At 53.2% G+C, this 27,272-nt stretch overlaps 3 protein-coding genes across 3 annotated transcripts; all 3 read right to left on the reverse strand.

Annotated features, from left to right (window-relative positions):
• Positions 1–558: 558 nt before the first annotated feature.
• LOC138355057 (platelet binding protein GspB-like) lies at positions 559–10,601 on the reverse strand. The gene is made up of 6 exons (XM_069309770.1): positions 10,078–10,601; positions 8,866–9,729; positions 6,683–7,351; positions 4,573–5,241; positions 2,463–3,131; positions 559–1,021 (listed from the first exon to the last, which is right to left on the reverse strand). Exons 1-6 carry the CDS (start codon positions 10,599–10,601, stop codon positions 559–561), a joined length of 3,858 nt encoding a protein of 1,285 aa, XP_069165871.1.
• A 264-nt stretch (positions 10,602–10,865) lies between these two features.
• LOC138355058 (putative cyclin-dependent serine/threonine-protein kinase DDB_G0272797/DDB_G0274007) lies at positions 10,866–11,498 on the reverse strand. Its single transcript, XM_069309771.1, has one exon. It carries the CDS (start codon positions 11,496–11,498, stop codon positions 10,866–10,868), a length of 633 nt encoding a protein of 210 aa, XP_069165872.1.
• A 1,076-nt stretch (positions 11,499–12,574) lies between these two features.
• On the reverse strand, positions 12,575–24,395 carry LOC138355059 (putative mediator of RNA polymerase II transcription subunit 26). Its single transcript, XM_069309772.1, has 2 exons — positions 23,967–24,395; positions 12,575–12,928 (listed from the first exon to the last, which is right to left on the reverse strand). Exons 1-2 carry the CDS (start codon positions 24,393–24,395, stop codon positions 12,575–12,577), a joined length of 783 nt encoding a protein of 260 aa, XP_069165873.1.
• Positions 24,396–27,272: the final 2,877 nt, after the last annotated feature.

Here is a 27,272-nt window from a genome sequence, read left to right on the forward strand (position 1 = left end):
TGCTGCTGGTGTTGCACTCACAGCTGGTGTTGGTCTTGCTGCTGGTGCTGCACTCGCTGCTGGTGCTGCACTCGCTGCTGGTGTTGCACTCACTGCTGGTGTTGGTCTTGCTGCTGGTGCTGCACTCGCTGCTGGTGCTGCACTCGCTGCTGGCTTCACTTGCTGCTGGTGCTGCACTTCCTGCTGGTGCTGCACTTGCTGCTGGCTGCCCTTGCTGCTGGTGCTGCACTTGCTGATGGCTGCACTTGCTGCTGGTGCGGCACTCGCTGCTGGTGCTGCACTCACTGCTGGCTGCACTTGCTGCTGGCTGCACTTGCTGCTGGTTGCACTTAATGCTGGTGCTGCATTCGCTGCTGGTGCTGCACTCACTACTGGTGCTGCACTTGCTGCTGGTGCTACACTTGCTGTTAGTGCTGCACTTGATTCTGGTGCACCACTTGCTCCTAATGTGTACTTGCTGCTGGTGCTTTACTCGTTGCTGGTGCTGCACTCGCTGATGGTGCTGCACTCGCTGCACCAGCTGATGGTGCTGCACTCGCTGCACCAGCTGATGGTGCTTTACTCGTTGCTGGTGCTGCACTCGCTGATGGTGCTGCACTCGCTGCACCAGCTGATGGTGCTGCACTCGCTGCACCAGCTGATGGTGCTGCACCCGGTGCTGGTGCTGCACTTGCTGCTGGTGCTGCACTCGCTGCTGGAGCTGCACTTGCTGCTGGTGCTGCACTCGCTTCTGGAGCTGCACTTACTGCTGGTGATGTACTTGCTGCTGGTGCTGCACTCGATGCTGGTGCTGCATTTGCTGCTGGTGCTGCACTTGCTGGTGCTGCACTCGTTGCTGGTGATGTTCTTGCTGCTGGTACTGCACTTGCTTCTGGTGCTGCACTTGCTGCTGGTGCTCCACTTGTTGCTGGTGTGGCACTTGCTCCTGGTGCTGCACTCGCTGCTGATGCTGCACTCGCTGCTGGTGCTGCACTCGCTGCAGGTGTGGCACTCGCTGCTGGTGCTGCACTCGCTGCTGGTGCTGCATGTCGGAAAATCCAACACCATTTTATAATCATACAGATAATAGCTGTATTGTATAAACAAGTTACCCATAGAAAACGTAATTTGTAGTGGAATTACCATCTAAAGAAAACGGGATATCATCACCACATACTATTATAATTCACCACCTATTATGGTGGGAATTATTCTTAAATACATTAGTCTTTGGACTTTACCATCATAAAAACATCTTATATAAATTAACTTAATTATAAATATTAAAGTAGAGTAAATGTGACCCTTCTATCACTTTCTGACATGTGGACAATGTAAGCCAGGCGTCAGAGGGAGGAAGGAGGGCAGCCATTGTTTATACGAGACCAGAGCCTCACATGGGAGCAAATTCGGCTCCTGTTAAATTTACTTGGACGTAGTGTTATGGAAACCAAAGGTGTACCATTGTCAACACGCTGTCTACAAATTCAAGTTAAGTGTCTATCCGAAACCCGTTTATCATTCATTTATGGCCATTAATGTCAGGATATAGGGTGACCCGGTTAGATCACGTGGAAGCCTCAAACTAAAGGTAATTAAGCCAGGTCTTTATTGTTACATGTACAATGTTTCTCTGAAATACCTGTCATATACTAGGATTCTGGCTTCACAGCTAGCGCACTTTTGACAGGTCAAGACGAGGATGCAAGATTTGTGTACCAGTTACTGGGTGATGGAAGCTACCTCAAAGAGGATAATTTGGTGTCTACACCCTAGTTATACCTGGTGGACTAACCTGCTGTACTATAAGATAAGGAACCTTTTCAATGTATGTAGTCTATTCTGTAGTTTGATTGGCTGCATATATATAAACTAATAACCCCCCCTAATGTGTAGAGGATCGATTTGTGAGATTTAGAGATTATTGCAGAAATACAGTCCACTTATCATTATACAAATTGCTATCGAAGTATATAAATTAACGTAAATATAAATTCATATAAATTAAATAAATATAAATCTCACAGGTCGGTTCCCACACTGCACTCGCTGCTGGTGTTGCACACGCTGCTGGTGTTGCACTCGCTGCTGGTGCTGCACTCGCTGCTGGTGCTGCACTCGCTGCTGGTGCTGCACTCCCTGCTGGTGCTGCACTCGCTGCTGGTGCTGCACTCGCTGCTGGTGCTGCACTCGCTGCTGGTGTTGCACTCGCTGCTGGTGCTTCAGGTGTTGCACTCCCTGCTGGTGTTGCACTCGCTGTTGGTGCTGCACTCGCTGCTGGTGCTGCACTCGCTGCTGGTGCTGCACTCGCTGCTGGTGTTGCATTCGCGGCTGGTGCTGCACTTGCTTCTGGTGTTGCTCTTGCTGCTGGTGCTGCACTCGCTGCTGGCTTCACTTGCTGCTGGTGCTGCACTTGCTGCTGGTGCTGCACTTGCTGCTGGCTGCACTTGCTGCTGGTGCTGCACTTGCTGCTGGTGCTGCACTTGCTGCTGGCTGCACTTGCTGCTGTGCTGCACTCGCTGCTGGTGCTGCACTCGCTGCTGGTATTGCTCTTGCAGCTGGTGCTGCACTCACTGCTGGCTGCACTTGCTGCTGGTGCTGCACTTGCTGCTGGTGCTGCACTTGGTGATGGTGCTGCACTTGATTCTGGTGCACCACTTGCTCCTAATGTGTACTCGCTGCTGGTGCTGTACTCGTTGCTGGTGCTGCACTCGCTGATGGTGCTGCACTCGCTGATCGTGTTGCACTCGACGCTGGTGCTGCACCAGCTGATGGTGCTGCACCCGCTGCTGGTGCTGCACTTGCTGCTGGTGCTGCACTCGCTGCTGGAGCTGCACTTGCTGCTGGTGCTGCACTCGCTTCTGGAGCTGCACTTACTGCTGGTGATGTACTTGCTGCTGGTGCTGCACTCGATGCTGGTGCTGCATTTGCTGCTGGTGCTGCACTTGCTGGTGCTGCACTCGTTGCTGGTGATGTTCTTGCTGCTGGTACTGCACTTGCTTCTGGTGCTGCACTTGCTGCTGGTGCTCCACTTGTTGCTGGTGTGGCACTTGCTCCTGGTGCTGCACTCGCTGCTGATGCTGCACTCGCTGCTGGTGCTGCACTCGCTGCAGGTGTGGCACTCGCTGCTGGTGCTGCACTCGCTGCTGGTGCTGCATGTCGGAAAATCCAACACCATTTTATAATCATACAGATAATAGCTGTATTGTATAAACAAGTTACCCATAGAAAACGTAACTTGTAGTGGAATTACCATCTAAAGAAAACGGGATATCATCACCACATACTATTATAATTCACCACCTATTATGGTGGGAATTATTCTTAAATACATTAGTCTTTGGGCTTTACCATCATAAAAACATCTTATATAAATTAACTTAATTATCAATATTAAAGTAGAGTAAATGTGACCCTTCTATCACTTTCTGACATGTGGACAATGTAAGCCAGGCGTCAGAGGGAGGAAGGAGGGCAGCCATTGTTTATACGAGACCAGAGCCTCACACGGGAGCAAATTCGGCTCCTGTTAAATTTACTTGGACGTAGTGTTATGGAAACCAAAGGTGTACCATTGTCAACACGCTGTCTACAAATTCAAGTTAAGTGTCTATCCGAAACCCGTTTATCATTCATTTATGGCCATTAATGTCAGGATATAGGGTGTCCCGGTTAGATCACGTGGAAGCCTCAAACTAAAGGTAATTAAGCCAGGTCTTTATTGTTACATGTACAATGTTTCTCTGAAATACCTGTCATATACTAGGATTCTGGCTTCACAGCTAGCGCACTTTTGACAGGTCAAGACGAGGATGCAAGATTTGTGTACCAGTTACTGGGTGATGGAAGCTACCTCAAAGAGGATAATTTGGTGTCTACACCCTAGTTATACCTGGTGGACTAACCTGCTGTACTATAAGATAAGGAACCTTTTCAATGTATGTAGTCTATTCGGTAGTTTGATTGGCTGCATATATATAAACTAATAACCCCCCCTAATGTGTAGAGGATCGATTTGTGAGATTTAGAGATTATTGCAGAAATACAGTCCACTTATCATTATACAAATTGCTATCGAAGTATATAAATTAACGTAAATATAAATTCATATAAATTAAATAAATATAAATCTCACAGGTCGGTTCCCACACTGCACTCGCTGCTGGTGTTGCACACGCTGCTGGTGTTGCACTCGCTGCTGGTGCTGCACTCGCTGCTGGTGCTGCACTCGCTGCTGGTGCTGCACTCCCTGCTGGTGCTGCACTCGCTGCTGGTGCTGCACTCGCTGCTGGTGCTGCACTCGCTGCTGGTGTTGCACTCGCTGCTGGTGCTTCAGGTGTTGCACTCCCTGCTGGTGTTGCACTCGCTGCTGGTGCTGCACTCGCTGCTGGTGCTGCACTCGCTGCTGGTGCTGCACTCGCTGCTGGTGTTGCATTCGCGGCTGGTGCTGCACTTGCTTCTGGTGTTGCTCTTGCTGCTGGTGCTGCACTCGCTGCTGGCTTCACTTGCTGCTGGTGCTGCACTTGCTGCTGGTGCTGCACTTGCTGCTGGCTGCACTTGCTGCTGGTGCTGCACTTGCTGCTGGTGCTGCACTTGCTGCTGGCTGCACTTGCTGCTGTGCTGCACTCGCTGCTGGTGCTGCACTCGCTGCTGGTATTGCTCTTGCAGCTGGTGCTGCACTCACTGCTGGCTGCACTTGCTGCTGGTGCTGCACTTGCTGCTGGTGCTGCACTTGGTGATGGTGCTGCACTTGATTCTGGTGCACCACTTGCTCCTAATGTGTACTCGCTGCTGGTGCTGTACTCGTTGCTGGTGCTGCACTCGCTGATGGTGCTGCACTCGCTGATCGTGTTGCACTCGACGCTGGTGCTGCACCAGCTGATGGTGCTGCACCCGCTGCTGGTGCTGCACTTGCTGCTGGTGCTGCACTCGCTGCTGGAGCTGCACTTGCTGCTGGTGCTGCACTCGCTTCTGGAGCTGCACTTACTGCTGGTGATGTACTTGCTGCTGGTGCTGCACTCGATGCTGGTGCTGCATTTGCTGCTGGTGCTGCACTTGCTGGTGCTGCACTCGTTGCTGGTGATGTTCTTGCTGCTGGTACTGCACTTGCTTCTGGTGCTGCACTTGCTGCTGGTGCTCCACTTGTTGCTGGTGTGGCACTTGCTCCTGGTGCTGCACTCGCTGCTGATGCTGCACTCGCTGCTGGTGCTGCACTCGCTGCAGGTGTGGCACTCGCTGCTGGTGCTGCACTCGCTGCTGGTGCTGCATGTCGGAAAATCCAACACCATTTTATAATCATACAGATAATAGCTGTATTGTATAAACAAGTTACCCATAGAAAACGTAACTTGTAGTGGAATTACCATCTAAAGAAAACGGGATATCATCACCACATACTATTATAATTCACCACCTATTATGGTGGGAATTATTCTTAAATACATTAGTCTTTGGGCTTTACCATCATAAAAACATCTTATATAAATTAACTTAATTATCAATATTAAAGTAGAGTAAATGTGACCCTTCTATCACTTTCTGACATGTGGACAATGTAAGCCAGGCGTCAGAGGGAGGAAGGAGGGCAGCCATTGTTTATACGAGACCAGAGCCTCACACGGGAGCAAATTCGGCTCCTGTTAAATTTACTTGGACGTAGTGTTATGGAAACCAAAGGTGTACCATTGTCAACACGCTGTCTACAAATTCAAGTTAAGTGTCTATCCGAAACCCGTTTATCATTCATTTATGGCCATTAATGTCAGGATATAGGGTGTCCCGGTTAGATCACGTGGAAGCCTCAAACTAAAGGTAATTAAGCCAGGTCTTTATTGTTACATGTACAATGTTTCTCTGAAATACCTGTCATATACTAGGATTCTGGCTTCACAGCTAGCGCACTTTTGACAGGTCAAGACGAGGATGCAAGATTTGTGTACCAGTTACTGGGTGATGGAAGCTACCTCAAAGAGGATAATTTGGTGTCTACACCCTAGTTATACCTGGTGGACTAACCTGCTGTACTATAAGATAAGGAACCTTTTCAATGTATGTAGTCTATTCTGTAGTTTGATTGGCTGCATATATATAAACTAATAACCCCCCCTAATGTGTAGAGGATCGATTTGTGAGATTTAGAGATTATTGCAGAAATACAGTCCACTTATCATTATACAAATTGCTATCGAAGTATATAAATTAACGTAAATATAAATTCATATAAATTAAATAAATATAAATCTCACAGGTCGGTTCCCACACTGCACTCGCTGCTGGTGTTGCACACGCTGCTGGTGTTGCACTCGCTGCTGGTGCTGCACTCGCTGCTGGTGCTGCACTCGCTGCTGGTGCTGCACTCCCTGCTGGTGCTGCACTCGCTGCTGGTGCTGCACTCGCTGCTGGTGCTGCACTCGCTGCTGGTGTTGCACTCGCTGCTGGTGCTTCAGGTGTTGCACTCCCTGCTGGTGTTGCACTCGCTGCTGGTGCTGCACTCGCTGCTGGTGCTGCACTCGCTGCTGGTGCTGCACTCGCTGCTGGTGTTGCATTCGCGGCTGGTGCTGCACTTGCTGCTGGTGTTGCTCTTGCTGCTGGTGCTGCACTCGCTGCTGGCTTCACTTGCTGCTGGTGCTGCACTTGCTGCTGGTGCTGCACTTGCTGCTGGCTGCACTTGCTGCTGGTGCTGCACTTGCTGCTGGTGCTGCACTTGCTGCTGGCTGCACTTGCTGCTGTGCTGCACTCGCTGCTGGTGCTGCACTCGCTGCTGGTATTGCTCTTGCAGCTGGTGCTGCACTCACTGCTGGCTGCACTTGCTGCTGGTGCTGCACTTGCTGCTGGTGCTGCACTTGGTGTTGGTGCTGCACTTGATTCTGGTGCACCACTTGCTCCTAATGTGTACTCGCTGCTGGTGCTGTACTCGTTGCTGGTGCTGCACTCGCTGATGGTGCTGCACTCGCTGATCGTGTTGCACTCGACGCTGGTGCTGCACCAGCTGATGGTGCTGCACCCGCTGCTGGTGCTGCACTTGCTGCTGGTGCTGCACTCGCTGCTGGAGCTGCACTTGCTGCTGGTGCTGCACTCGCTTCTGGAGCTGCACTTACTGCTGGTGATGTACTTGCTGCTGGTGCTGCACTCGATGCTGGTGCTGCATTTGCTGCTGGTGCTGCACTTGCTGGTGCTGCACTCGTTGCTGGTGATGTTCTTGCTGCTGGTACTGCACTTGCTTCTGGTGCTGCACTTGCTGCTGGTGCTCCACTTGTTGCTGGTGTGGCACTTGCTCCTGGTGCTGCACTCGCTGCTGATGCTGCACTCGCTGCTGGTGCTGCACTCGCTGCAGGTGTGGCACTCGCTGCTGGTGCTGCACTCGCTGCTGGTGCTGCATGTCGGAAAATCCAACACCATTTTATAATCATACAGATAATAGCTGTATTGTATAAACAAGTTACCCATAGAAAACGTAACTTGTAGTGGAATTACCATCTAAAGAAAACGGGATATCATCACCACATACTATTATAATTCACCACCTATTATGGTGGGAATTATTCTTAAATACATTAGTCTTTGGACTTTACCATCATAAAAACATCTTATATAAATTAACTTAATTATCAATATTAAAGTAGAGTAAATGTGACCCTTCTATCACTTTCTGACATGTGGACAATGTAAGCCAGGCGTCAGAGGGAGGAAGGAGGGCAGCCATTGTTTATACGAGACCAGAGCCTCACACGGGAGCAAATTCGGCTCCTGTTAAATTTACTTGGACGTAGTGTTATGGAAACCAAAGGTGTACCATTGTCAACACGCTGTCTACAAATTCAAGTTAAGTGTCTATCCGAAACCCGTTTATCATTCATTTATGGCCATTAATGTCAGGATATAGGGTGACCCGGTTAGATCACGTGGAAGCCTCAAACTAAAGGTAATTAAGCCAGGTCTTTATTGTTACATGTACAATGTTTCTCTGAAATACCTGTCATATACTAGGATTCTGGCTTCACAGCTAGCGCACTTTTGACAGGTCAAGACGAGGATGCAAGATTTGTGTACCAGTTACTGGGTGATGGAAGCTACCTCAAAGAGGATAATTTGGTGTCTACACCCTAGTTATACCTGGTGGACTAACCTGCTGTACTATAAGATAAGGAACCTTTTCAATGTATGTAGTCTATTCTGTAGTTTGATTGGCTGCATATATATAAACTAATAACCCCCCCTAATGTGTAGAGAATCGATTTGTGAGATTTAGAGATTATTGCAGAAATACAGTCCACTTATCATTATACAAATTGCTATCGAAGTATATAAATTAACGTAAATATAAATTCATATAAATTAAATAAATATAAATCTCACAGGTCGGTTCCCACACTGCACTCGCTGCTGGTGTTGCACACGCTGCTGGTGTTGCACTCGCTGCTGGTGCTGCACTCGCTGCTGGTGCAGCACTCGCTGCTGGTGCTGCACTCCCTGCTGGTGCTGCACTCGCTGCTGGTGCTGCACTCGCTGCTGGTGTTGCACTCGCTGCTGGTGCTTCAGGTGTTGCACTCCCTGCTGGTGTTGCACTCGCTGCTGGTGCTGCACTCGCTGCTGGTGCTGCACTCGCTGCTGGTGCTGCACTCGCTGCTGGTGTTGCATTCGCGGCTGGTGCTGCACTTGCTGCTGGTGTTGCTCTTGCTGCTGGTGCTGCACTCGCTGCTGGCTTCACTTGCTGCTGGTGCTGCACTTGCTGCTGGTGCTGCACTTGCTGCTGGCTGCACTTGCTGCTGGTGCTGCACTTGCTGCTGGTGCTGCACTTGCTGCTGGCTGCACTTGCTGCTGTGCTGCACTCGCTGCTGGTGCTGCACTCGCTGCTGGTATTGCTCTTGCAGCTGGTGCTGCACTCACTGCTGGCTGCACTTGCTGCTGGTGCTGCACTTGCTGCTGGTGCTGCACTTGGTGTTGGTGCTGCACTTGATTCTGGTGCACCACTTGCTCCTAATGTGTACTCGCTGCTGGTGCTGTACTCGTTGCTGGTGCTGCACTCGCTGATGGTGCTGCACTCGCTGATCGTGTTGCACTCGACGCTGGTGCTGCACCAGCTGATGGTGCTGCACCCGCTGCTGGTGCTGCACTTGCTGCTGGTGCTGCACTCGCTGCTGGAGCTGCCCTTGCTGCTGGTGATGCACTTGCTGCTGGTGCTGCACTCGATGCTGGTGCTGCACTTGCTGCTGGTAATGCACTTGCTGCTGGTGCTGCACTCGCTGCTGGAGCTGCACTTGCTTCTGGTGCTGCACTTGCTGCTGGTGCTGCACTCGATGCTGGTGCTGCACTTGCTGCTGGTGATCGATGCACTTACTGCTGGTGCTGCACTCGCTGCTGGTGCTGCATTCGCTGCTGGTGCTACACCCGCTGCTGGTGCTGCACTTGCTGCTTGTGCTGCACTCGCTGCTGGAGCTGCACTTGCTGCTGGTGATGCACTTGCTTCTGGTGCTGCACTTGCTGCTGGTGCTGCACTTGCTGCTGGTGCTGCACTTGCTTCTGGTGATGCACTTGCTGCTGGTGCTGCACTCGCTGCTGGTGCTGCACTCGCTGCTGGTGTTGCACTCGCTGCTGGTGCTGCACTCGCTGCTGGTGCTGCACTCGCTGCTGGTGCTGCACTCGCTGCTGGTGTTACACACGCTGCTGGTGCTGCATTCGCTGCTGGTGTTGCAATCGCTGGTGGTGCTGCACTCGCTGCTTCTGCTGCACTCGCTGCTGGTGTTGCACTCGCTGTTGGTGCTGCACTCCCTGCTGGTGCTGCACTAGCTGCTGGTGCTGTTGGTGCTGCACTCGCTGCTGGTGCTGCACTCGCTGCTGGTGTTGCACTCGCTGCTGGTGCTGCCTTCCCTGCTGGTGTTGCATTCGCTGCTGGTGCTGCTCTTGCTGCTGGTGCTGCACTCGCTACTGGTGCTGCACTCGCTACTGGTGCTGCACTCGTTGCTGGTGCTGCACTCGCTGCTGGTGCTGCACTCGCTGCTGGTGCTGCACTCGCTGCTGGTGCTGCACTCGCTGCTGGTGCTGCACTCGCTGCTGGTACTGCACTCGCTGCTGGTGCTGCTCTCTCTACTGGTGCTGCACTCGCTGCTGGTGCTGCACTCGCTGCTGGTGCTGCTGCTGCACTTGCTGCTGATCCTGCACTCGCTGCTGGCTTCACTTGCTGCTGGTGATGCACTTGCTGCTGGTGCTGCACTTGCTGCTGGTGCTGCACTTGCTGCTGGTGCTGCACTTGCTGCTGGTGCTGCTGCACTTGCTGCTGATGCTGCACTCGCTGCTGGCTTCACTTGCTGCTGGTGATGCACTTGCTGCTGGTGCTGCACTTGCTGCTGGTGCTGCACTTGCTGCTGGTGCTGCACTCGCTGCTGGTGCTGCACTCGCTGCTGGTGCTGCACTTGCTGCTGGCTGCACTCGCTGCTGGTGCTGCACTCGCTGCTACTGCTGCACTCGGTGCTGGTGTTGCATTTGCTGCTGGCTGCACTTGCTGCTGGTGCTGCACTCGCTGCTGGTGCTGCACTCGCTGCTGGTGCTGCACTTGCTGCTGGCTGCACTTGCTGCACTCGCTGCTGGTGCTGCACTCGCTGCTGCACTTGCTGCTGGTGCTGCATTCGCTGCTGGTGCTGCACTCGCTGCTGGTGCTGCACTCGCTGCTGGTGCTGCACTCGCTGCTGGTGCTGCACCTGCTGCTGGTGCTGCCCTTGTTGCTGTTGCACCTGCTGCTGGTGCTTCACCTGCTGCTGGTGCTTCCCCCCGCTGCTGGTGCGGCACCTGTTGCTGGTGCTGCACTCGTTGCTAGTGCTTCATCCGCTGTCGGTGCTGCACTCACTCGTAGTGCTTTACTCGCTGCTGGTGATTCACTCGCTTCTGGTGCTTCAGCCGCTGTTTGTGCTGCACTCAATGCTGTGCTGCACTTGCTGCTGGTGCTGCACTTGCTGCTTGTGCTGTACTAGCTGCTCGTCGTCCACTTGGTACTGGTGCTGCACTTGCTGCTGGTGCTGCACTTGCTGCTTGTGCTGTACTAGCTGCTCGTCGTCCACTTGGTACTGGTGCTGCACTTGCTGCTGGTGGTGCACTCGCTGCTGGTGCTGCACTTCCTGGTGGTGCTGCACTTGCTGCTGGTGCTGCACTTGCTGGTGGTGCTGTACTAGCTGCTCGTCGTCCACTTGGTACTGGTGCTGCACTTGCTGCTGGTGCTGCACTTGCTGCTTGTGCTGTACTAGCTGCTCGTCGTCCACTTGGTTCTGGTGCTGCACTTGCTGCTGGTGCTGCACTTGCTGCTGGTGCTGCACTTGTTGCTGGTGCTGTACTCGCTGCTGGTGCTGCATTTTATGGTGGTGCTGCACTAGCTGGTGGAGCTGCACTCGCTGCTGGTGCTGCACTCGCTGCTGGTGCTGCACTTCCTGGTGGTGCTGCACTAGCTGCTGGTGCTGCACTTGCTGGTGGTGCTGCACTAGCTGGTGGTGCTGCACTCGCGGCTGGTGCTGAACTCGCTGGTGGTGCTGCATTCGCTGATGGTGCTGCTCTCACTGATGATGATGCACTTGCTGCAGATGCTGCACTTGATGGTGATGCTGCACTAGCTGCTGGTGCTGCACTCGCTGCTGGTCCTTCACTCGCTGGTGCTCCATTTGCCAGTACTGCACCTGCCGGTTGTTGCGGCCAGCTTGAGCCAGTTACCGGGTTGTTTCTGCTCAATGGACCTTAGAGGCTCTTCTATGATCCCACCCAAAGTCGATGGTAAGTCATCAAGAATTTGCTGTAGCAAGTAATTGTGCATGGAATAAAGAGGGATAATCAAGACGTAATTACACTTTCACCAATATATTAAATGTCGAAGTATGTCTTCACCTATGTACACAGTGTCGCTTTCTCACAGTTCACTCTATATCTGAAGTGTTCTTCTTATCTTAGTGAGTCCACTGTCTTCAAGAACACGTCGTCGTCGGACAATGGTAATCACCGGTGAGTTCACCTTCCTCAACATGGGCCAGTCCTACACGTGTCGTCACGATGTCCCAATACCCCCCATCCGCTCTCCAGAAACACCCTGGCAGAAGTCTCTAACAATCCGCTAGCAGTAAGCTAGCAGAGAGAAAGTATACAAGGAGAACATAGGATGACACTCTTTCTCCTGGGAACTGTGAAAAGTATTTGGGTGCACAATTCAGATTGCGTTGATATTGTTACATTACTCACCAGAGATCATCTTCATCGACCTCACCTCCTAACTGAGGCACGAAACTGGAGCGTTTCACATACGCCTCCCCTCCGCCAACAGATGGTTTTGTCTTCGTCTCAGTTAATGCCTTGGGGTTAGAGTGGAGTGGAGTGCAAAGAAAGCGTTGATATCATCACACTGGTGCTGTACTTGTTGATGTCGTTCTTGCTGTGCTTGCTGGTGCTGTACTTGCTGGTGCTGTACTTGTTGATGTCGTTCTTGCTGTGCTTGCTGGTGCTGCACTTACTGGTGCTCCACTTGCCTGTGCAGCACTTGATGGTGCTGCACTTGCTGGTGCTCCACTTACTGGTGCTCCACTTGCCTGTGCAGCACTTGATGGTGCACCACTTGCTGGTGCTGTACTTACTGGTGCTGCACTTCCTGGTATTGCACTTGTTGGTGCTCCACTTGCCTGTACAGCACTTGCTGGTACTGTACTTCCTGGTGCACCACTTGCTGGTGCTGTACTTGCTGGTGGTGCACTTGCTGGTATTGCACTTGTTGGTGCACCACTTGCCTGTACAGCACTTGCTGGTGCTGTACTTGCTGGTGATCCACTTGCTGGTACTGTACTTGCTGGTGATCCACTTGCTGGTGCTGTACTTGCTGGTGCTGTAATTGCTGGTGCTGTACTTGCTGGTTCTGTACTTGCTGGTGCTGTACTTGCTGGTACTGTACTTGCTGCCCAGCAAACAATTTTAGGTTGCCACAACATATCTGGAAAGTATTTGAAAGTATTGGAAACGTTTGTTTTATCGTATCAGATACGATATTGTGTGTGGACAATATCGTATGGGGAGGTTCCAAAACTTATAACCAAGACATATGTATCTAACACTAATTTGAGATGTTGTGGCAACTTTACACTCCTAACATGAGTCATTCATAATCCATTCATACACCAATATGAATCTCTTATGAAAGGTTTGAGCCAATAATCTGAACCCTTTTCACATCTTTGTGTTTAAAGTTAAATTTCTTGAAATTAAATTATATTTTATATTATATTATTTTTATTATATTTTATATTATATTATTATTTTCAATTTAAATATTAAAACCAATTTAAGGGTAAAAAAATCTAATAATTTATATTTCTTTTATTATTTACTAACAATTATAATTATTTACTAACGGAGAGAGGGGAGGCTGGACGGCGGAGAGAGGCGGCGGTGGCGGATAGTGGCGGCGGGCGGACAGTGGCGGCGGGCGGACAGTGGCGGCGGCGGGTGGACAGTGGCGGCGGCGGGCGGACAGTGGCGGCGGTGGGCGGACAGTGGTGGCGGCGGGCGGACAGTGGTGGCGGCGGGCGGAAAGTGGCGGCGGTGGGCGGACAGTGGTGGCGGCGGGCGGACAGTGGAGGCGGCGGGCGGACAGTGGTGGCGGCGGGCGGACAGTGGTGGCGGCGGGCGGACAGTGGTGGCGGCGGGCGGACAGTGGTGGCGGCGGGCGGACAGTGGTGGCGGTGGCAGACAGTGGTGGCGGTGGCAGACAGTGGTGGCGGTGGCGGACAGTGGTGGCGGTGGCGGATAGTGGCAGCGGGCGGACAGTGGCGGCGGTGGCGGATAGTGGCGGCGGGCGGACAGTGGCGTCGGGCGGACAGTGGCGGCGGTGGCGGATAGTGGCGGCGGGCGGACAGGGTTGGCGGCGGGCGGACAGTGGCGGCGGTGGCGGATAGTGGTGGCGGGCGGACATTGGCGGCGGGCAGACAGTGGCGGCGGGCGGACAGTGGCGGCTGTGGCGGATAGTGGCGGCGGCGGGCGGACAGTGGAGGCGGCGGGCGGACAGTGGAGGCGGTGGGCGGACAGTGGAGGCGGCGGGCGGACAGTGGTGGCGGCGGGCGGACAGTGGTGGCGGCGGGCGGACAGTGGTGGCGGCGGGCGGACAGTGGTGGCGGCGGGCGGACAGTGGTGGCGGCGGGCGGACAGTGGTGGTGGTGGCGGACAGTGGCGGCAGTGGCGGACAGTGACGGCGGTGGCGGACAGTGGCGGCGGTGGCGGACAGTGGCGGCGGTGGCGGACAGTGGCGGCGGTGGCGGACACTGGCGGCTGTGTCTGGCGGTGGTGGCGGGCGGTGGCGGGTGGCGGCGTCTGTGATGAGTGGTGGCGGCTGGCGGTGGTGGGTGGTGGTGGCGGCGGCGGCTGGTGGTGGAGGGTGGTGGCGGCGGTGGTGGTGGGTGGTGGTGGCGGCGGCGGCTGGTGGTGGTGGGTGGTGGTGGCGGCGGTGGTGGTGGGTGGTGGTGGCGGCGGCGGCTGGTGGTGGTGGCGGCGGGTGGTGGGTGGCGGCGGCGGCTGGTGGTGGTGGGTGGTGGGTGGTGGCGGCTGTGGTGGGTGGTGGCGGGCGGTGGCGGGCGGTGGCGGGCGGCGGCGGCTGTGGTGGGTGGTGACGATCGGCGGTGGGGGGGGCTGGTGGCGGCTGGCGGTGGCGGCTTGCGGTGGCGACTGTGGCAACGGGCGGTGACGGCTGATAGCGGGCGGTGGTGGCGGCTGGTGGCAGGTGGTGGTGGCGGTGGTGGCGGCTGGTGGAGGCGGCTGGTGGTGGTGGCAGCTGGTGGCGGTGATGGCGGCTGGTGGTGGTGGCAGCTGGTGGCGGTGATGGCGGCTGGTGGTGGTGGCAGCTGGTGGCGGTGATGGCGGCTGGTGGTGGTGGTGGTGGCGGCTGGTGGTGGTGGCAGCTGGTGGTGGTGGTGGTGGTGATGGCGGCTGGTGGCGGGCGGTGGCGGCTTGTGGCGGCTGGTGGTGGCGGCGGTGGTGGGTGGTGGTGGTGGGTGGTGGTGGCGGCTGTGGTGGGTGGTGGCGGTGGTGTCGGCGGCGGCTGTGGTGGGTGGTGGCGGCGGCGGCGGTGATGGGTGGTGGCGGCGGCGGTGGTGGTGGTGGCGGTGATGGGTGGTGGCGGCGGTGGTGGTGGTGGTGGCGGCGGCGGCGGCTGGTGGTGGTGGGTGGTGGTGGTGGGTGGTGGCGGCGGGTGGCGGTGGTGGGTGGCGGTGGTGGGTGGCGGTGGCTGGTGGCGGCTGGTGGTGGGAGGTGGCGGCGGGTGGTTAGTGGCGGTGGTGGGTGGCGGTGTTTGGTGGCGGCTGGTGGCGGCTGGTGGTGGGTGGCGGCTGGTGGTGGGTGGTGGCAGGTGGCGGCTGGTTGTGGGTGGCGGCTGGTGGTGGGTGGCTGGTGGTGGGTGGCGGCGGGTGGCGGCTGGTGGTGGGTGGTGGCAGGTGGCGGCTGGTGGTGGCTGGTGGCGGGTGGCGGCTGGTGGTGGGTGGTAGCGGCGGGTGGTGAGTGGCGGTGGTGGGTGGCGGTGGCTGGTGGCTGGTGGCGGGTGGTGGCGGGTGGCGGCTGGTGGTGGGTGGTGGCGGGTGGCGGCTGGTGGTGGGTGGTGGCGGGTGGCGGCTGGTGGTGGGTGGCGGCGGGTGGTGGGTGGTGGTGGGTGGTGGCGGCGGGTGGTGAGTGGCGGTGGAGGGTGGCGGCGGCTGGTGGTGGGTGGTGGCGGGTGGCGGCTGGTGGTGGGTGGTGGCGGGTGGCGGCTGGTGGTGGGTGGTGGCTGGTGGTGGCGGGTGGCGGCTGGTGGCGGGTGGCGGCGGGTGGTGGGTGGCGGTGGGTGGCGGCGGGTGGCTGGTGTTGCGTGGTGGCGGGTGGCGGCTGGTGGTGGGTGGCGGCTGGTGGTGGGTGGTGGCGGGTGGCGGCTGGTGGTGGGTGGCGGGTGGTGAGTGGCGGCGGCTGGTGGTGGGTGGTGGCGGGTGGCGGCTGGTGGTGGGTGGCGGCTGGTGGTGGGTGGCGGGTGGCGGCGGGTGGTGGGTGGCGGTGGGTGGCGGCGGGTGGCGGCTGGTGGCGGGTGGCGGCTGGTGGCGGGTGGCGGCTGGTGGTGGGTGGTGGCGGGTGGCGGGTGGCGGCTGGTGGTGGGCGGCGGGTGGCGGCCAGCTGGGACACACCCTTCACCACTGAAGGTCTGAGCAAAACTAACCATATGTCTCTCACCCACCAGCCTAGTGTTGCCAGCTCGCGCTCTCAAAATGTTTCCTTCAAAGATTGTATATTATCTTTGAACAACAAGTTTGATTATCAAGGAAATAATGCATATATTATTGTCACATTAATACTGTGCAATATCTTATTACATTCCTGCTAAATAATTATAATTTGAAACAGGACAAAAAATCCAACATATATATAAAAACCAACATTAGAGATTACGAGGCCTAGGCCTCGCCTGTGACCACACATCCTGCCTCCCTGGCCTGCTACTCTCTCACACCTCACACTCTTAACTCTCTCATAATCACTCTCACTCTCTTACTCTGTCACTCTTACTCTCTGTCACTCTTACTCTCTGTCACTCTTACTCTCTGTCACTCTTACTCTCTGTCACTCTTACTATCACTCTTACTCTGTCACTCTTACACTGTCACTCTTACTCTGTCACTCTTACTCTCTGTCACTCTTACTCTCTGTCACTCTTACTCTCTGTCACTCTTACTCTCTGTCACTCTTACTCTGTCACTCTTACTCTCTGTCACTCTTACTCTGTCACTTTTACTCTCTGTCACTCTTACTCTCTGTCACTCTTACTCTCTGTCACTCTTACTCTCTGTCACTCTTACTCTGTCATTCTTACTCACTCTCAGTCACCCTTACCCATTCATACTCACTCTCTCACTCTTACTCTCATACTCTTACTCTCAATTACTCTTACTCTCAATCACTCTTACTCCCAATCACTCCTACTCCCAATCACTCCTACTCCCAATCACTCCTACTCTCATTCTTACTCTTACTCCCAATCACTCTTACTCTCAATCACTCTTATTCTCATTCTTACTCTTACTCTCACTCTTACTCTTACTCCCATTCACTCTTACTCCCAATCACTCTTACTCTCAATCACTCTTACTCTCAATCACTCTTACTCTCAATCACTCTTACTCTCATTCTTACTCTTACTCACTCTTACTCTCAATCACTCTTATTCTCATTCTTACTCCTACTCCCAATCACTCTTACTCCCAATCACTCCTACTCCCAATCACTCCTACTCTCATTCTTACTCTTACTCCCAATCACTCTTACTCTCAATCACTCTTATTCTCATTCTTACTCCTACTCCCAATCACTCTTACTCCCAATCACTCTTACTCTCAATCACTCTTACTCCCAATCACTCTTACTCTCAATCACTCTTACTCTCAATCACTTTTACTCTCAATCACTCTTACTCTCAATCACTCTTACTCTCAATCACTCTTACTCTCAATCACTCTTACTCTCAATCACTCTTATGCACTATTACTCACTCTTTCTCTCAGTCATCCTAACTCACTTTCATACTCACTCTTACTCTGTCACTCTTACTCTCTGTCACTCTTACTCTCTGTCACTCTTACTGTCACTCTTACTCTCTGTCACTCTTACTCTCTGTCACTCTTACTCTGTCACTCTTACTCTGTCACTCTTACTCTCTGTCACTCTTACTCTCTATCACTCTTACTGTCATTCATAATCCATTCATACACCAATATGAATCTCTTATGAAAGGTTTGAGCCAATAATCTGAACCCTTTTCACATCTTTGTGTTTAAAGTTAAATTTCTTGAAATTAAATTATATTTTATATTATATTATTTTTATTATATTTTATATTATATTATTATTTTCAATTTAAATATTAAAACCAATTTAAGGGTAAAAAAATCTAATAATTTATATTTCTTTTATTATTTACTAACAATTATAATTATTTACTAACGGAGAGAGGGGAGGCTGGACGGCGGAGAGAGGCGGCGGTGGCGGATAGTGGCGGCGGGCGGACAGTGGCGGCGGGCGGACAGTGGCGGCAGCGGGTGGACAGTGGCGGCGGCGGGCGGACAGTGGCGGCGGGCGGACAGTGGCGGCGGTGGCGGATAGTGGCGGCGGGCGGACAGTGGCGGCGGTGGCGGATGGTGGCGGCGGGCGATCGGACAGTGGCGGCGGGCGGGCGGACAGTGGCGGCGGGCGGACAGTGGCGGCTGTGGCGGATAGTGGCGGCGGGCGGACCGTGGCGGCTTTGGCGGCGGTGGTGGACAGTGGCGGCGGCGGGCGGACAGTGGCGGCGGCGGGCGGACAGTGGCGGCGGCGGGCGGACAGTGGCGGCGGTGGGCGGACAGTGGTGGCGGCGGGCGGACAGTGGTGGCGGCGGGCGGAAAGTGGCGGCGGTGGGCGGACAGTGGTGGCGGCGGGCGGACAGTGGAGGCGGCGGGCGGACAGTGGTGGCGGCGGGCGGACAGTGGTGGCGGCGGGCGGACAGTGGTGGCGGCGGGCGGACAGTGGTGGCGGCGGGCGGACAGTGGTGGCGGTGGCAGACAGTGGTGGCGGTGGCAGACAGTGGTGGCGGTGGCGGACAGTGGTGGCGGTGGCGGATAGTGGCAGCGGGCGGACAGTGGCGGCGGTGGCGGATAGTGGCGGCGGGCGGACAGTGGCGTCGGGCGGACAGTGGCGGCGGGCGGACAGTGGCGGCGGTGGCGGATAGTGGCGGCGGGCGGACAGGGTTGGCGGCGGGCGGACAGTGGCGGCGGTGGCGGATAGTGGTGGCGGGCGGACATTGGCGGCGGGCAGACAGTGGCGGCGGGCGGACAGTGGCGGCTGTGGCGGATAGTGGCGGCGGCGGGCGGACAGTGGAGGCGGCGGGCGGACAGTGGAGGCGGTGGGCGGACAGTGGAGGCGGCGGGCGGACAGTGGTGGCGGCGGGCGGACAGTGGTGGCGGCGGGCGGACAGTGGTGGCGGCGGGCGGACAGTGGTGGCGGCGGGCGGACAGTGGTGGCGGCGGGCGGACAGTGGTGGTGGTGGCGGACAGTGGCGGCAGTGGCGGACAGTGACGGCGGTGGCGGACAGTGGCGGCGGTGGCGGACAGTGGCGGCGGTGGCGGACAGTGGCGGCGGTGGCGGACACTGGCGGCTGTGTCTGGCGGTGGTGGCGGGCGGTGGCGGGTGGCGGCGTCTGTGATGAGTGGTGGCGGCTGGCGGTGGTGGGTGGTGGTGGCGGCGGCGGCTGGTGGTGGAGGGTGGTGGCGGCGGTGGTGGTGGGTGGTGGTGGCGGCGGCGGCTGGTGGTGGTGGGTGGTGGTGGCGGCGGTGGTGGTGGGTGGTGGTGGCGGCGGCGGCTGGTGGTGGTGGCGGCGGGTGGTGGGTGGCGGCGGCGGCTGGTGGTGGTGGGTGGTGGGTGGTGGCGGCTGTGGTGGGTGGTGGCGGGCGGTGGCGGGCGGTGGCGGGCGGCGGCGGCTGTGGTGGGTGGTGACGATCGGCGGTGGGGGGGGCTGGTGGCGGCTGGCGGTGGCGGCTTGCGGTGGCGACTGTGGCAACGGGCGGTGACGGCTGATAGCGGGCGGTGGTGGCGGCTGGTGGCAGGTGGTGGTGGCGGTGGTGGCGGCTGGTGGAGGCGGCTGGTGGTGGTGGCAGCTGGTGGCGGTGATGGCGGCTGGTGGTGGTGGCAGCTGGTGGCGGTGATGGCGGCTGGTGGTGGTGGCAGCTGGTGGCGGTGATGGCGGCTGGTGGTGGTGGTGGTGGCGGCTGGTGGTGGTGGCAGCTGGTGGTGGTGGTGGTGGTGATGGCGGCTGGTGGCGGGCGGTGGCGGCTTGTGGCGGCTGGTGGTGGCGGCGGTGGTGGGTGGTGGTGGTGGGTGGTGGTGGCGGCTGTGGTGGGTGGTGGCAGTGGTGTCGGCGGCGGCTGTGGTGGGTGGTGGCGGCGGCGGCGGTGATGGGTGGTGGCGGCGGCGGTGGTGGTGGTGGCGGTGATGGGTGGTGGCGGCGGTGGTGGTGGTGGTGGCGGCGGCGGCGGCTGGTGGTGGTGGGTGGTGGTGGTGGGTGGTGGCGGCGGGTGGCGGTGGTGGGTGGCGGTGGTGGGTGGCGGTGGCTGGTGGCGGCTGGTGGTGGGAGGTGGCGGCGGGTGGTTAGTGGCGGTGGTGGGTGGCGGTGTTTGGTGGCGGCTGGTGGCGGCTGGTGGTGGGTGGCGGCTGGTGGTGGGTGGTGGCAGGTGGCGGCTGGTTGTGGGTGGCGGCTGGTGGTGGGTGGCTGGTGGTGGGTGGCGGCGGGTGGCGGCTGGTGGTGGGTGGTGGCAGGTGGCGGCTGGTGGTGGCTGGTGGCGGGTGGCGGCTGGTGGTGGGTGGTAGCGGCGGGTGGTGAGTGGCGGTGGTGGGTGGCGGTGGCTGGTGGCGGGTGGTGGCGGGTGGCGGCTGGTGGTGGGTGGTGGCGGGTGGCGGCTGGTGGTGGGTGGTGGCGGGTGGCGGCTGGTGGTGGGTGGCGGCGGGTGGTGGGTGGTGGTGGGTGGTGGCGGCGGGTGGTGAGTGGCGGTGGAGGGTGGCGGCGGCTGGTGGTGGGTGGTGGCGGGTGGCGGCTGGTGGTGGGTGGTGGCGGGTGGCGGCTGGTGGTGGGTGGTGGCTGGTGGTGGCGGGTGGCGGCTGGTGGCGGGTGGCGGCGGGTGGTGGGTGGCGGTGGGTGGCGGCGGGTGGCTGGTGTTGCGTGGTGGCGGGTGGCGGCTGGTGGTGGGTGGCGGCTGGTGGTGGGTGGTGGCGGGTGGCGGCTGGTGGTGGGTGGCGGGTGGTGAGTGGCGGCGGCTGGTGGTGGGTGGTGGCGGGTGGCGGCTGGTGGTGGGTGGCGGCTGGTGGTGGGTGGCGGGTGGCGGCGGGTGGTGGGTGGCGGTGGGTGGCGGCGGGTGGCGGCTGGTGGCGGGTGGCGGCTGGTGGCGGGTGGCGGCTGGTGGTGGGTGGTGGCGGGTGGCGGGTGGCGGCTGGTGGTGGGCGGCGGGTGGCGGCCAGCTGGGACACACCCTTCACCACTGAAGGTCTGAGCAAAACTAACCATATGTCTCTCACCCACCAGCCTAGTGTTGCCAGCTCGCGCTCTCAAAATGTTTCCTTCAAAGATTGTATATTATCTTTGAACAACAAGTTTGATTATCAAGGAAATAATGCATATATTATTGTCACATTAATACTGTGCAATATCTTATTACATTCCTGCTAAATAATTATAATTTGAAACAGGACAAAAAATCCAACATATATATAAAAACCAACATTAGAGATTACGAGGCCTAGGCCTCGCCTGTGACCACACATCCTGCCTCCCTGGCCTGCTACTCTCTCACACCTCACACTCTTAACTCTCTCATAATCACTCTCACTCTCTTACTCTGTCACTCTTACTCTCTGTCACTCTTACTCTCTGTCACTCTTACTCTCTGTCACTCTTACTCTCTGTCACTCTTACTCTCTGTCACTCTTACTGTCACTCTTACTCTGTCACTCTTACACTGTCACTCTTACTCTGTCACTCTTACTCTCTGTCACTCTTACTCTCTGTCACTCTTACTCTGTCACTCTTACTCTCTGTCACTCTTACTCTGTCACTTTTACTCTCTGTCACTCTTACTCTCTGTCACTCTTACTCTCTGTCACTCTTACTCTCTGTCACTCTTACTCTGTCATTCTTACTCACTCTCAGTCACCCTTACCCATTCATACTCACTCTCTCACTCTTACTCTCATACTCTTACTCTCAATTACTCTTACTCTCAATCACTCTTACTCCCAATCACTCCTACTCCCAATCACTCCTTCTCCCAATCACTCCTACTCTCATTCTTACTCTTACTCCCAATCACTCTTACTCTCAATCACTCTTATTCTCATTCTTACTCTTACTCTCACTCTTACTCTTACTCCCATTCACTCTTACTCCCAATCACTCTTACTCTCAATCACTCTTACTCTCAATCACTCTTACTCTCAATCACTCTTACTCTCATTCTTACTCTTACTCACTCTTACTCTCAATCACTCTTATTCTCATTCTTACTCCTACTCCCAATCACTCTTACTCCCAATCACTCCTACTCCCAATCACTCCTACTCTCATTCTTACTCTTACTCCCAATCACTCTTACTCTCAATCACTCTTATTCTCATTCTTACTCCTACTCCCAATCACTCTTACTCCCAATCACTCTTACTCTCAATCACTCTTACTCCCAATCACTCTTACTCTCAATCACTCTTACTCTCAATCACTTTTACTCTCAATCACTCTTACTCTCAATCACTCTTACTCTCAATCACTCTTACTCTCAATCACTCTTACTCTCAATCACTCTTATGCACTATTACTCACTCTTTCTCTCAGTCATCCTAACTCACTCTCATACTCACTCTTACTCTGTCACTCTTACTCTCTGTCACTCTTACTCTCTGTCACTCTTACTGTCACTCTTACTCTCTGTCACTCTTACTCTCTGTCACTCTTACTCTGTCACTCTTACTCTGTCACTCTTACTCTCTGTCACTCTTACTCTCTATCACTCTTACTGTCATTCTTACTCTGTCACTCTTACTCACTCTCAGTCACCCTTACCCATTCATACTCACTCTCACTCTTACTCTCATACTCTTACTCTCAATTACTCTTACTCTCAATCACTCTTACTCTCAATCACTCTTACTCCCAATCACTCCTACTCCCATTCACTCCTACTCTCAATCACTCCTACTCTCATTCTTACTCTTACTCTTACTACCAATCACTCTTACTTTCAATCACTCTTATTCTCATTCTTACTCTTACTCTCACTCTTACTCCCAATCACTCTTACTCCCAATCACTCTTACTCTCAATCACTCTTACTCTCAATCACTCTTACTCTCAATCACTCTTACTCTCATTCTTACTCTTACTCACTCTTACTCTCAATCACACTTATTCTCATTCTTACTCTTACTCTCACTCTTACTCCCAATCACTCTTACTCCCAATCACTCTTACTCTCAATCACTCTTACTCTCAATCACTCTTACTCTCATTCTTACTCTTACTCACTCTTACTCTCACTCTTACTCCCAATCACTCTTACTCCCAATCACTCTTACTCTCAATCACTCTTACTCCCAATCACTCTTACTCTCAATCACTCTTACTCTCAATCACTCTTACTCTCAATCACTCTTACTCTCACTAACTCTCAATCACTCCTACTCTCACTCTAACTCTCAATCACTCTTACTCTCATACTCACCCTTACTCTCAATCACTTTACTCTCACTCTTACTCATTCTGTCACCCTTACTCTCACTCTTACTCACTCTGTCACTCTTACTCACTCTTACTTATACTCACTCTTACTCACACTTACACACTCTCTGGCACTCTTACTCACCTTCAGTCACTCTTACTCACTCTTACCCACTCTCGCTCACTCTTACTCACTCTAGTTAATAAGAACACGCCAATATAAGACAACAAAACGTTTTCAGATTCTTTCTCACCACTTTCCAGCAACTTTTATAATTTATATAAATTATCTTAGGGAATAATACATAAATTATATATTTAAACATGATATTAGTGTTTAGTGGAATGCATAAGGAGTCAAATTGTGTTAAAAAGAGCGATTTTTAGAAAATTTGGAAAACTACTTTTTTTTGTTCATATTATAACTAAATGGATTTTAAAGGTTTCACTCATCCAATATATATCATTCACAATTTATTAATGAATTTTACAAAAAAACACCATAAATTTTATATTTAAACATGTAAAAACTATTTGTTTTACATTTGGAAGAAAATAATTGTAGAAAAACAATTTATAATTAAACCTTTGTGTTTGGATTTTTTGAGTAAAAGTTTCTCAAAGGCTCTCCTGCACCATTCTCAATGTAAATCATTCCCACACCTATGGGAAGAGATAGGCGAACGTTGTGTAGATGATTTGTGTTTGCTGGGTGGTGATCCACTTGCTGGTGCTGTACTTGCTGGTGATCCACTTGCTGGTGCTGTACTTGCTGGTTCTGTAATAGCTGGTATTGTACTTGCTGGTGATCCACTTTCTGGTACTGTACTTGCTGGTACTGTACTTGCTGGTACTGTACTTGCTGGTACGGTACTTGCTGGTACTGTACTTGCTGGTACTGTACTTGCTGGTACGGTACTTGCTGGTACGGTACTTGCTGGTACGGTACTTGCTGGTACTGTACTTTCTGGTACTGTACTTGCTGGTACTGTACTTGCTGGTACTGTACTTGCTGGTACGGTACTTGCTGGTACGGTACTTGCTGGTACGGTACTTGCTGGTACGGTACTTGCTGATGCTGCACTTGTTGAGGCTGCACTTGTTGAGGCTGCACTTGTTGAGGCTGCACTTGCCTGTGCTGTACTTGCTTGTGCTCTATGACCCACATACTCCAGTATGATCATACTGTGGCTTGTGTATGAAGTGTTCAAACTGTATAGTGGTATCTTGGCTGATTAGCCTAGTATCACGAATATTGTGTTTATCTAATCTTCTTTTGACAATATACTAGTATAAATTGTGTATTGCCAATGTATGTCTAATGTAACTATGCATATTTTATTTCAATGCCATTTTACATATTTCAAGTCTTTGACATTCGTTTGTGCATATATATTGGAAATCTAGTGAATAGCAGTAGCCTAATGTCACGTAACTTGGTAAACATTATTGTGCTCTACGTATTGCGTATTGCTGTATAGGAGATGATATGTATATTATGATGTATTGTTTACATTTAGGAATCTGATGTATTACTAGCATGTATACTGTGTAATATCTATTTCCTTATTGTTCACTTCCTGTACTTCCTGGGTTTGTAACTGTGCACAGTGTTAGATAATGTTCCAGTGGTCTGACGGGCAGTTCTCCACAGTGTTGACATTTCCTCTCACCTTCCGGAACCCGTAAGCCTATTTCCCATGCACATGGGTATCCAAGCCTGATGCGATGTAAGTGCACTTCTGTTGTTCTACTGCCCCCGTTCATCAAACTAAGTGGTTCGTAGTTGGTTGAATCCTTGTACCAACCCGCAGATTCTGATGTTGCAACTGCTGTGTTGTGGTCACTGTACATTGTGACGATAATCTCCTTCAAGAGATTGAGCCTGCTCTTCCCTCCAAAATTACGTCTTCACAATTATATAAAAAGACTATGGAAGAAATGTCCAACAACGACAACAACACCAGCACCAGCAAGGCTTGCCAGGGTGAGCAGAAACGTATGCAACCAGCCACCTGTTCGAACTCCAACCACCAAACTACCCGTTGATCGCTACGGCTCCGCTGATTGGTCGCCGGTCTGGCTGCACCTGCACTCGCCCCCAATACTACCTGATGTCTGGGGTCGCCCCAACATCAGTCCTCAGAATGTTCCGTGCTTTCGTAGCCAGCACTCCTCCCAGCTAGACGTTAGCGTGTACTGAGAGAGTTGGTGGCTTTAAGCCAATATTCCAGCACCTCCCACTTACCTTTGTGTTGCACTTCTTGTTATTTTGCCTTAACGTAACTTTTCATTGTGTCATTTAAGTATTCTTATTATTTTGATTGATTGATTTTATTATACATATTTGTTTGTCCATATTTTCATGTTTTGATTTATTTAACGTAATTAAAATTTCATTGTTAAAGTTTTACTTGTGTTTTGTGTGTCTTCTCCTTACCTTACCACAGACGAAGTTCCAGTTTTTCTATTTTTTTTTATAACTATGTGACGAGGCCATACCCCTAGCCTTAAACAGCCGAACACCAACGCGTTACCGTCACAAGTTATATGGGGGCCTGTCCTAGGAGCTTCACTCAGGTACTGGTGATAAGTGGTAATTTATGGTAAGCGTATTTAACTTTGTTAACGTAGCTTTACTATTTTTCATTCAATTTCATTTTTTATAAGGTGCGGTGTATTGTGCATTACGAGAGTAACATATAGTGAAGGTGAGACAACTTTGGATTACGTGGTGACTGTAGGCCTCAGTCATACTCTTAATTGGTCATCTCTCCCTCCATGTTATTACTCGTGTTTACCATCTATGTCCCTTGAATATTTCTCATTCTGACAGATCATCATATTGGTACCCTGGTACTGTGGTCTGCCCCGGGTCAAGAGTACCCAATCTTCTGCAATCTGACTGTAGGAGGACAAAGAGGGCCATAGTTCCTCTAGCTCGAACTTTAGTTGCTGAATTGGGACCTCAGCAGCAGTTCTCGTCACCAGTTGACACCTCGCACCCCTACACGTCAGTCAGAGATGATGATACATACAACGGTAGGGAATTAGCTTATTTTTTCAGAGCACAAAAGTTCGCTAATTCTGTAAGTATCATATTAAATTCAGTAGGAAAAACTTGCTTTATGTCCTATAGAGACTTGGCAAGGTATGCCTACATCCTTGGACTACCAATTTTACTTTTGAAGCATTTAACTGTTTCATTTGTTTTCGAAACTTTGTTTCATTTGTTAGTAGGATTTTCTTGCCCTTATTCTCTTACATGAGTACCGGGTACAAGATTTCCTGCGCCCTTGATTTAATTTAATATCTTTCACTTAACGTTAATTGTTAAAGATCACACAGGATAGGTACCAGTTGCCACGTTGTCCTGTTTCTGACATTTCATTATTGAACATTCGTGTACCTTTATTTGCTAATTTCACCATGTTTCGTCTCCAAACTTTCCGTGCAAATCCAGCAGGTGAAATAGGGACTTTAAGTCGTGCCAAGAGGACTGAACTACAAACTCTTGCACATGAGTATCAACTAGAAGTTCCCTATCAAGCCAACAAAAATGACCTACACAACCTGTTGCTGGATTACTATTTAGAGCAAGGTAAGATAGACTCTGAAACTCATGAAACTTACTATATTGCAGATAAAACTGACTTGGCAACGATGAAACTTAAACTAGAGCTGGCTAAGATTGAACGTGAGCAGCAAAAGGAAGCCCGCGAACAGCAAAGGGAAGCCCTCGAACAACAAGAACGAGCAGCTGCCATACGAAGGGAAGAACAAGAACGTGAGATTGCCTTACTCCAGGAGCGGGAACGCATACGGCTTGAAACCAAACAACGCGAGTTGGAAATGCAACGTGAACATGACAAGCAACAAGCGACTCTGGCTCTTGAGTGTCGTCAACGGGAATACACGTTAGAAACTTCACACCTCGCTCAACGCCAGCAAGCTACTGCCAATCTTCCCGTCAGTTTTAATATATCACATGCAAGTAAGTTAATGCCATCCTTTGTAGAAGCAGAAGTTGATGTGTTCTTTACCA

This window comes from Procambarus clarkii, chromosome 65 (assembly GCF_040958095.1).
Source record: "Procambarus clarkii isolate CNS0578487 chromosome 65, FALCON_Pclarkii_2.0, whole genome shotgun sequence".
NCBI classification, from domain to species: domain Eukaryota; kingdom Metazoa; phylum Arthropoda; class Malacostraca; order Decapoda; family Cambaridae; genus Procambarus; species Procambarus clarkii.

Bases quoted from the DNA above. Each gene is read 5' to 3' on its own strand.
- LOC138355058 (XM_069309771.1), bottom strand. From the start codon at position 11,498: ATGCAGCACCACCAGCGAGTTCAGCACCAGCCGCGAGTGCAGCACCAC.
- LOC138355057 (XM_069309770.1), bottom strand. From the start codon at position 10,601: ATGCAGCACCAGCAGCAAGTGCAGCAGCGAGTGCAGCACCAGCAGCGA. The intron at 9,730-10,077 runs GTGCAGCACCAG...CAGCACCAACAG, and splicing joins GAGTGCAGCACCAGCAGCGA to CGAGTGCAACACCAGCAGCG. The intron at 5,242-6,682 runs GTGCAGCACCAG...TCCGACATGCAG, and splicing joins GCAAGTGCAGCCAGCAGCAA to CACCAGCAGCGAGTGCAGCA.
- LOC138355059 (XM_069309772.1), bottom strand. From the start codon at position 24,395: ATGTGGGTCATAGAGCACAAGCAAGTACAGCACAGGCAAGTGCAGCCT. The intron at 12,929-23,966 runs GTACAGCACCAG...AATACTTTCCAG, and splicing joins AGCAAGTGGATCACCAGCAA to ATATGTTGTGGCAACCTAAA.